Below are 10,218 nucleotides of genomic sequence, written 5' to 3'. Positions count from 1 at the left end.
CCTAATTTTAAATTGAAATTAAAAACAAATATTTTCATTGTGAATATTTGATCACAAATTATTCATTTTATTTGTTATTTTACTATACATATAAAATATTATGTCAGTTTGTCACTTACATAATATATTTATATACATTTTTACACTAAAATAAATCACATAAATAACACGATTACCTATAAAAACATGTTTTGATGTATTATGTTTTGGTCTTAGATATTCTATAAGCCCAAACTCTGTCAATTCCTGTTCCAACGACTAAATACGGTTCTAAATTTGGGAGAGGAAAGCGACAAGCAACTATTACTGTTCCCTCAGACAATTCCGCGGAGAACTTTTTTTCTAGATCCAACATCTATAAAACAAAATATTATTTTTGAATAGATAGTTGCTATGTATAGTTAAATTGTATGATCTTAATTATTTAGTATGTGGTTATGGTCTTATGAACGATTACAAACACTACTATATATATACAAGTATAATAATATATAAGCAGTTCTGCAGTTTTACATTATCAATACCTAAAATTATGATTTTTGACAAGCTAAAAATTCTAATTAATGCTATAAAATATTATTAAACTTATAATATAATGTTTAAAAATATAATTTATGATGTAATACTTTAGGGTTGCATACGAATGTGTTGCAATTGTATTTTTTTTATTATGGATATATATATATATTCACGGAAAAATTTTAAATTACTACTAACCATTTCTTCAACACCAAATATGACAATATTTGTGAACGGTCCTAAGTTATATTTCCACAAATCTGTACGAATAAATTTTGGAGAAGGCTGAATTTTAGATTTCATGGCGACCAAACGTGAATACATCACTAACCAAAAGTTCAACTCTATACCAACTGATTCAAATCCTGCTTTCGCTGTATTCATAACCTATATTATAGTTGTAATTAAAAAAATTAAAACTTTGAAGTACAGTCATAAACAATTATAAATTCATTGTGTATAAAATATTTATTTACATACTATTCTTCCATCGCCACTGCCCAAGTCTACTAATTTTCCTTTCCGTCCTTTGATTACATTCAGAACATTTTGGATTTGTAAGTTGGTTGCAGGAACATATGGTAAACATACTTTCCGTAAAGCTGGAGATATGAACGGATAACAAATTATGCTCAATGCAATGGAAATACCACCTAAAACAACCAATAACAATAATCTGTAGGATAATGAATACTTTTATGTATTGTTTCAAACAATAAACCTTATCGATTTAAATTGGTGGGTACTCAATAAGTTCGATAAAAAAACATGGAACATTGTAAATACTTAAGAGAAATATATACATAGTATACATACATACCAGTTAATCCCACTAAAAACAATCCTCTGAGGCTTCTATCATTTTTAACTGACTGCACATTTTCAAATGATAGATTTGTATCAATAGGAAAATCACTGGACATACTGAAAAACCCGTTCATGTAAGTGCTAATTTTATACATAAATTTATACTTAAAATATAAACTCAACTGTTTTTACCTTATTACCATGGTTTGGAGTTTATTAAAATGTTTAGTTTAAAAACACTATAGTATCCTACAAACAAGAAGGTAGATATTTTTAAATTGTGCCATACGTATTCATTTTTTTTTTTACATACATATAAAAATACATTCTACATCAAAGTCTCTACCCTATATACCTATTACCTATATGTGGGCAATGGGCATAGATAATATAATTTGATAATTGATTTATATATAATACTTATCTCAATACGATTTTATTTCATAACACCGATACGATCAAGATTACTTACTTCAGTGTTTAGGTTTAGGCCCGGGGTATCGTAACAAATTGTTAATGATTAATAATTATTCAATTACAAAACATAATTTGCTGACTAATTCTCGACTCTTAAGTCTAGAAATCCAAAATTCTGATTACTAACTTATTAAGTAATCTGTTAATTAAATAGTAACTCAAAACAATGTTTTATATACCTATAAAAATAATAAATATATAATATATAGCACAGAATATTACAATATATAACCAAAGCGTTGTTACTCGTTTTTTACTATATATAAAAAAAAATAGTTTACTATTTTTTTTATAGGGGGTAGTTACTTTCTTGTAGGGATGGGTAGTTCGTGAGTGAGTTGATTCAAAGAGTTGACTCTTTTAAGTGAACTGAACGAATTGAATCAGTTTGCTTTAGTTCAGTGACTCAATAACTCAGTGTTACCACTGATTCACTACAACTCGTGAATTTGTGTTATCACTTATCAATTCATGAATTATGGGGTGATACTACGGATTTAGATTTACTGACTCAGTACTGATTCATCTAACTCTGGCAATTCGCCTTCACCACAATCTACACATACTACATGTCTACATAATAAATAAATATATTAAGATGATAGTACACACTACACAATAATATTATTCTAATATGTAACCATATACGTTACGTAAGGTATGTTAGTAACGCGTATGATGAATTGGCCCATTATAAAACTTTTAGGTAATAACATTATCTGTGTTCTCATGTTGGTTTTTTACGATATTTTAATTTTTAAATGAGTTATTTTAATTTTCAAATATTCACACTTAACATGCTCATAACTCATTTAAAAATTAAAATATTGTAAAAAACCAACATGAGAACACAGATAATGTTCTTACCTAAATGTTTGATAATGGGTCAATTCACTCTAATATCAAAACTAACAGCACACTATTGAATCTAGAGAACGAAAATTTGCGATGTAGTACGCGTGTAAGACGGAGACAACACATGCGTGTGTAGCGTCCTCTTAAGAACTCATGAGGCACATATAACATTTTAAATTAAATTTGTATATAAAATAAAAGTTCAAATTAATTCCTCATTGTATAATATTTTAATATTAGTAAATACACAAGTATATGACATATTATTGTATTGCATTAAATGACAGAAACAATTTAGTAAATTAAAACTAATATTGAATAAGGTCTTCATACATTTTTATAAATCAATAGTTCATATATTTAGTGATAGATAATCTAATATACTCTGAAGTAACTCTTAAACGAATTGTCATACGAGAGTTGTTTAATTTAATGAACTGATAACTTGGAGTTAATAGGAGTCAATGGAAATTGGGAGTTGACTCACTGAGTTGACTCCCCGAGTCAACTCATTTGAGTGAACTGAGTCAAGTGAACTGACTCATGTTATTGAGTTGAAAATCCCATCTCTACTTTCTTGTTATAATGATAACCATTAACCGTTTGAAAACTGTAACACAGAATATAACTGTAATCACTAACACAGAATATCACGTGCTCGGTTTTTTTTCTTATCAAAATTTATTTTGATTAATTGGGTGGAGTCCAGATAATACTGATAATAGATAATTTGTAAAATATTATTAACTGTTTGAGTTAAATAGCGAATAAATAAAATTGTATTTAGAATATAGATATGAAATATGAATTTCTTTATTGAATGACGAAATCGAAAACGTCATTTAAGTATTTAACGTTAATAATCATCTCATAAAACATCAGACTGAAACTTAAATTATAATTCTTTAACGACTTTTATTATCGCCCAACTGGATCATTAATGTAAGTAGACGGATTACACCAATATGGAACACCTATATTGGCTATATTAAATACATACCACTTAATATATAACTAATATTAAAGTAATAGATGTATAAATATTTTTATTATTTTACTATTGTGTTAGATACTCGACTCAAGGTGTCACCTCCAAGATATTTCATTTGTCTACTACGTTTGAAAATGTTTGAAAATATTGATACTTGTTTGGAGAAATATATTCCACAGGAAGAATTAAATCATGTGCAAAAGATCTTGTACGGAAAAAAATTAGAGTAAGTTTATTTTATGGACTATGAAATTGTGATTTGATGATTAAACCTTTAACCACAGACTACACAATGTTTATTATTTTTGTAATATTACTCAGTGATTAAAATGCAAAAAATAGAGGACACATAACTCAATTTTTAAGGAAATACCCATGAATATATATCCTTATTTCATAATTTGTTTACTTAGATATTGTATACCGATTTTGAAAAGTGATAACTAGTAGAAGACTTTTAGTACATGCAATAGTTTCTTTTAAACATTATTTTATTTCTTAAAAAAATATATACAGGGTGATTCTTTTAAGTGGGTAAACTAATTATCTCGAAAAGTATTTACTTTTTTCAAAATATTTTTTTACATGGTTTCAAGTTGTTAAAAACCAACGTTTTTATTAAAAAATTATATTTTTAAATATTTTTTATCCTTATCATTTTTTAAGTTTTTTATTTTTTTGAATGACAACATAGAGTTTTAATTTCATATTCTAAAGCAGAATATTTTTCTAAGTATTTTGATTCATAAAAATCGAATTTAGGGCTAGTAGTTTTTGAATTATAAGTATTTAAAGTTTGGATTGGCAGAGTGGAGTGGTACGGGGTTACCCCGCAAAATGTTTGTCCACTACTCCGCTTGTCTAAACTTTAAATACATATAACTCATAAACTAATCGTCCTAAATTCAATTTTTATGAATCAAAATACTTAGAAAAATATTCTGCTTTGGAATATAAAATTAAAACTCTATGTTGTCATTCAAAAAAGTAAAAACTTAAATAATGATAAGAATAAAAAATATTTATAAATATATTTTTTTAATAAAAATGTTGGTTTTTTAACAACTTGAAACCATATAACAAAATATTTTGAAAAAAGTAAATACTTTTCGAGATAATTAGTGTATCCACTTAAAAGAATCATTCTGTATATATAGTATAATAGTTTTGTTAAAAATTAGATAATTCTTAATTTGGTATTTGTAATAACTGTTCTAGATATAAATTTCCACTTAGAAATAGTTAAAGAAAAAAGATAATCTCTATTTACATAGAGGTTAATCCACCTTATTATTTTAATGAAAATGACAATTCAGTATATATGAAAACCAAGTTGTATTATAGTTAAATATTTATTTATGTGTGATACAGTTTTAATCTAAAATAATAATCATTTAAGTAAACAATGGTTTTAACTTTAAATTTTACACTTTTCAGGGAACTTAAACTGCCAGAGTCGTGTATAAATAATGTAGATAATGTGGAAGTTAAAGGTTTCAAATTTGATAGTTTAACTGAAGAGTTACGGGAAAAACGGTACCTATTATAAATGTTTTTTTTTTTAAATTATCTTAGGTTATGTTGTTGTAAATGTGGTTTGATTATAAATTATGAAACATAAAGTGTGGCAAGTAGGTAACCCTCTGCTGTACTATAGGAATTGGGTATACTTAGCTGTTAAGCAATGACCACTGTTGTGTTGGATTGTACTGAATGTTAAAAAAAAATGTTGCCTACATATTTTTTAGATATTTGAATTTCAGTAATAACTTCTTAAGTGGAATCTTCTTTTAAATTTTCAAGCTTTTTGACAGAGCTTAAATTCAATTGATTTTTAAATCAAAATTTAATGAAAAAAATAAACATTGAAGGTATATCAAAGAGAATCAAAATAATTTTAAAACTGTACAAAGCATAAGTTTACACATTTAATAAAAATTGCAAGTATCTGCTATTATTTGTTCATGAATTTCAACAAAATCAATTTTGCCAAAAACAATTTTTGTGTAAAATTCCTGTTTTCCATAATTCTAATTAGGTTTTCTCAAATATTAAGAAAAGTATTATATATTCTGTACTTTTAACTCTTCAAAGTACCAACTAGATTCACTTTTTTCCTAGAAAACTAAAGACTTATTACCTCAAAACAACAGACAACAAAAAAACATAATTGTAAAAGCAAAGCGTTTATTGTTCAGCTCAGATTCTAAATTGTCATGTTATTAAATAAAATAATTTGAAAAAATAAATTTTACAAGGATTGTAAGAATTGGAGTTATTCAAAATCAAATTGTTCTTCCAACAACAGCTCCTTTAACTGAACAACGAAACGCTATTTATCAAAAGATAAGCAAAATAATATCACTTGCGGCTGAAGCTAATGTGAATGTGTTATGCCTTCAAGAAGCTTGGCGTAAGACAGCTGACAAATAACATATACTATGTATATTTCTAAATAAAATATACATTTTTTAGCCATGCCTTTTGCGTTTTGTACAAGGGAAAAATTTCCTTGGTGCGAGTTTGCTGAATCAGCTGAAACAGGGCCAACAACATTATTTCTCAAAGATGTGGGTGTTGCATAATATAATAGTTCTTACGTTTAAAATCTAATAAACCATATCATATTATTCAATAGATCTGCAAACAGTATAACATGGTTATCATTTCACCAATTCTGGAACGCGATGAACAAGAGGTTATCTGGAATACAGCTGTAGTCATAGATAACTTTGGAAAAGTGATTGGTAAACATAGAAAAAACCATATACCTCGAGTGGGTGACTTTAACGAATCTACTTATTACATGGAAGGAAACACGGGACATCCAGTTTTTGAGGTACATAATTTCTTAAATTAAACTAGAAAAATATAAACGACTTATAGTGGATTAATTTAGACAGCTTTTGGTCGAATTGCAATCAATATTTGTTATGGGCGCCACCACCCACTGAATTGGTTGATGTTTGGATTGAATGGAGCTGAAATTGTTTTCAACCCTTCGGCTACAATTGATGGTCTAAGGTAAACATGAATGCTTAATGTAAAAAAATATTTAAATTTTTTTACAATTTTTAACTTATTATTACATGTTGTAGTGAGACACTTTGGGGAATTGAAGCTAGAACAGCTGCAGTTGCCAATAGTTATTTTTCTTGTGCCATCAATAGAGTGGGTACAGAAACTTTCCCATCAGAGTTTACTAGCGGTGATGGCAAACCAGCACATAAGAATTTTGGTCATTTTTATGGATCGAGCTATATTACTGCCCCTGATGGTACAAGAACTCCTGTAAGACATTTAATTATTTATTTTGAAATCTATTAAAATGATTTTAATAAAACCAACCTACCTAAATAAAATTTAGTTTTGAAAAATTAATATTTTATTATTATTAAGGTTTTGATTATTTAATACTCCAAAACATAAATAAAATGTATTGTACAGCTTATGTTTAGGTTATAAGATTTGTTAATAATTGTAATTATGAAATAAGTGCAACTCATAATATCATTGTTTATTTTTAATTTTTTGAATATGAAAAAAATATGTTATTTTTTCTTTAATATTTTTATTTCTTTATTGATGGAAAAAACTAAATATTAAAAAACAATCTTTATGCAGGTACATAAAAATTACGATAAATACTTTGGCTAGTACAAATAAAAATTATAATTTACTTTCTATAAATATAACAAAATAAACATGTTTTACATTTTATATAACTCTAATTAACATTAAACTAAAATTAATTTATATAGTATTTCTTTTGTCATTTGTAAATCTACCAGTGATTATCGTAAATAAATCATAGAAACACTGTTAATTAAAAAACTGTTCAAATTTATATTAATTTAGTATTTGAAAAATCAATAATTTCAAAAAATTAAGGCATCTATAGTTATTTAATTATTTTTGTATGTTTTATATTACACTTTTTAGAGCCTCTCTAGGACTCGTGATGGATTGTTAATTTCAGAAATAGACTTGAATCTTTGTAGACAAGTAAAAGATCATTGGGGTTTTCAAGTAATATTATTATTTTGAAATTGTATGTATTATTATTAATTTTTTTATTTTCAGATGACCCGACGACTAGATTTATATGCAAATTCATTGGCAGACATTGTAAACTCTAAATAATTATATTCACTTAAAAAAAGATTATCAATAGTCAATAAATTGTACACCTTATATAAAATTCTATATGATATTATTATAAATATTTAGTATATTTGTTAAGTTTATAACACATTGTAATTTTTGTTTTGAATAATTTAAGCATACTACATTGTACAGGGTGATTTTTTAAGTACAGGGTGAGGCGAAACAGACAGTGCAGTTTTGAAAGGCTATTAAGAAAAAACTACGCAACTTACAGAAATTATATTTATTTAATTTTTTTCATTACATTATGCCGTTTTATGTATCAAGTTTTAAAAATGACATCAGAAAGATGATGGCCGCCAGCAGCGATACATTGGTGAAGGCGATTTCTGAAATTTTCTACTGCATTTTGACACATTTCGACCGGTATAGCGCCAATTTCCTCCCTAATTCGGTCTTTGAGTTCTTCCAAGGTGTGAGGACGAGGTTTAAAAACCTTTTCCTTCAGGTAGCCCCACAAGAAAAAATCACAAATGCTCAAGTCTGGTGAGCGCGCAGGCCATCTCAAATCACCCCTCAGAGAGACGAGATGTGTAGGGAACATCTGTCGCAGCTTCGTCATTGAAACTCGAGCAGTATGCGCTGTAGCCCCGTCCTGTTGGAACCAGATGTCCCCCATATTTATTTCTTCCATTAACTCTTCCAATTGAGGTTCAAAAAAATTGTCCAACATGGAAACGTAATGTTCAGCGTTGACAGTTACGGTTTGTCCATTCTCCTCAAAAAAATAAGGCCCAATCACACCAAATTTTGAAATCGCACACCACACGGTCACTTTTGGAGAGTGAAGAGGTCTCTCATGAATTTGCCGTGGATTATTTTCTGCCCAATAGCGAAAATTTTGCTTATTCACCGCCCCACTGAGATGAAAGTGAGCCTCGTCACTACTGAAAAATGTTGACCTCGCATGGATCCGGTTCAACATTTCTTGTGAGCAATTCATGCGATTTTCATAGTCGAGTGGACTCAACTCTTGGACAATCATAATTTTGTAGGGGTGGAAGAATAAATCTTGGTGCAAAATCCTCCTTACTGACCGATTAGAAATGCCCAATGCAATGGAATGTTTCCGGGCAGAACGCGTAGGCGACTGCACAATAGCTTCACTCACTCTTATCAAATTTTCGGGTGTTCTTGCCGTTTTGGGTCTTCCTGAACCTCTAAGTCTTAGTGTAGATCCAGTTTCTTCAAATGTACGCACCCAATTCGCGATAACATTACGGTGAGGGACGGGATCATGACGCGCAAGGTTAAACTGCAGCCGGAACGCTCGCTGAGTTGCGACGAACGATCGGCCATTTTCAAAAAACGTGCGGACGGCAAAGCCACGATGTTCACCAGACCAAACCATGGTAATGACTAATGACTAAAAACGGCATGGACTGCCCGACGAAATGAAACCACCATAATCGTAATATCCCCACCACACGTGAAGTACCAACCTAACAAAACTGCACTGTTTGATTTGCCCCACCCTGTATGTCACCCCCATTTTTCAAATCAATAGTACTTTTATTTAGATTCCAATTTTTAGAATTTTTAATTAAACTTAAAGACCATATTTTAAAATTTATAACATATTTTGTTCTACTTAAGGATTATCCTGTGGCGATAACAACTTCTATTTTTCAAATGAGAACCCCCTTTTTTACTGAAAATTATTTAGTGGATAATTTTTTTGAAAATTTCGATGTAATCTAAATCAAAATTCTAATGGGTAGTTTTTGAGTTATTAATTTGTTAATACTAATGATAATCTTTAAAAATGGTTTTGTAAAAATAAAACTCTATATAATCTTAGATATAATATTTATTATACTTGGATCGATTTTTACAAATTATTTATATTGATAAATCCATTGTAAATGCTTACTTTTTTAAATCGACTAAGCTCATTACCATAGACATATTATCCTTAAAACACAGTGAGTAGTTATTAACCGTAAACTCAAAGACTACTAGCTTGAATTTAGATTTAGATACATAAAAATTTTATAAAAAAAATCTTAATTAATAAAACATGAAAAAGGAAGATTCCTATTTGAAATACAGAAGTTTGTATTGTCACAGGATTATCCTTAAATAGGTACAAAAAATTGTAAATGATTCAAAAAATAATCTTCAAGCGTATATTAAAAATTCCAAAAATTTGAATTTTAATACATACGTATTTTAACTATTAAAACCGGAAGAGCATGGTCAAAACATTACCCTATATCACTTATTCCAAACATATATATATATATATATATATGGGTACTGTTTGAAGTAATTACAATTTTAAAACATAACTGTCAATAATAATCAATAAAAAAATCAATATATATCAACTGCACAACCTTTTATACTTTATTGTATTTCAATTTATATTAAGCATTTAACTGAGGATAGGACTAAGAAAT

At 28.2% G+C, this 10,218-nt stretch overlaps 2 protein-coding genes across 6 annotated transcripts; one reads left to right on the top strand and one right to left on the bottom strand.

Annotated features, from left to right (window-relative positions):
* Nucleotides 1-31: 31 nt before the first annotated feature.
* Nucleotides 32-2,251, bottom strand: LOC107161559 (ATP synthase subunit C lysine N-methyltransferase). 5 transcript variants are annotated; one of them, XM_089218963.1, is made up of 7 exons: nt 2,110-2,126; nt 1,799-1,982; nt 1,519-1,575; nt 1,340-1,443; nt 1,000-1,172; nt 718-906; nt 32-355 (listed from the first exon to the last, which is right to left on the bottom strand). In XM_089218963.1, the coding sequence occupies exons 3-7, from the start codon at nt 1,527-1,529 to the stop codon at nt 200-202; spliced, it is 633 nt and encodes a 210-aa protein (XP_089075089.1). In that variant the 5' UTR covers nt 1,530-1,575; nt 1,799-1,982; nt 2,110-2,126; the 3' UTR covers nt 32-199. The 5 variants fall into 5 exon arrangements, with proteins under 5 accessions (XP_089075089.1, XP_015363497.1, XP_015363495.1 ...); XM_015508011.2 differs by having other exon boundaries at nt 1,510-1,575; nt 1,799-2,251; XM_015508009.2 differs by having other exon boundaries at nt 1,799-2,251.
* A 1,148-nt stretch (nt 2,252-3,399) lies between these two features.
* pyd3 (beta-ureidopropionase pyd3) lies at nt 3,400-10,163 on the top strand. Its single transcript, XM_015508000.2, has 10 exons — nt 3,400-3,600; nt 3,728-3,875; nt 5,087-5,185; nt 5,908-6,062; nt 6,125-6,219; nt 6,288-6,488; nt 6,549-6,673; nt 6,748-6,940; nt 7,592-7,678; nt 7,733-10,163. Exons 2-10 carry the CDS (start codon nt 3,784-3,786, stop codon nt 7,790-7,792), a joined length of 1,107 nt encoding a protein of 368 aa, XP_015363486.2. The 5' UTR covers nt 3,400-3,600; nt 3,728-3,783; the 3' UTR covers nt 7,793-10,163.
* Nucleotides 10,164-10,218: the final 55 nt, after the last annotated feature.

This window comes from Diuraphis noxia, unplaced genomic scaffold (assembly GCF_037042655.1).
Source record: "Diuraphis noxia isolate RWA-SAM2 unplaced genomic scaffold, SU_Dnox_SAM2 contig0002, whole genome shotgun sequence".
NCBI lineage: Eukaryota > Metazoa > Arthropoda > Insecta > Hemiptera > Aphididae > Diuraphis > Diuraphis noxia.
Note: the sequence above shows the minus strand (reverse complement) of the source record. Positions and strands in the feature narration are given on the sequence as shown.

Coding starts and splice junctions, on each gene's coding strand:
- LOC107161559 (XM_015508009.2), bottom strand. Junction 1,173..1,339: donor GTTTTTAGTGGGATTAACTG/GTATGTATGTAT, acceptor TGGTTGTTTTAG/GTGGTATTTCCATTGCATTG. Junction 356..717: donor TATTTGGTGTTGAAGAAATG/GTTAGTAGTAAT, acceptor TTTGTTTTATAG/ATGTTGGATCTAGAAAAAAA.
- pyd3 (XM_015508000.2), top strand. CDS start 3,784: ATGTTTGAAAATATTGATACTTGTTTGGAGAAATATATTCCACAGGAA. Junction 6,063..6,124: donor ATGCCTTCAAGAAGCTTGGC/GTAAGACAGCTG, acceptor TACATTTTTTAG/CCATGCCTTTTGCGTTTTGT. Junction 6,674..6,747: donor GCTACAATTGATGGTCTAAG/GTAAACATGAAT, acceptor TACATGTTGTAG/TGAGACACTTTGGGGAATTG.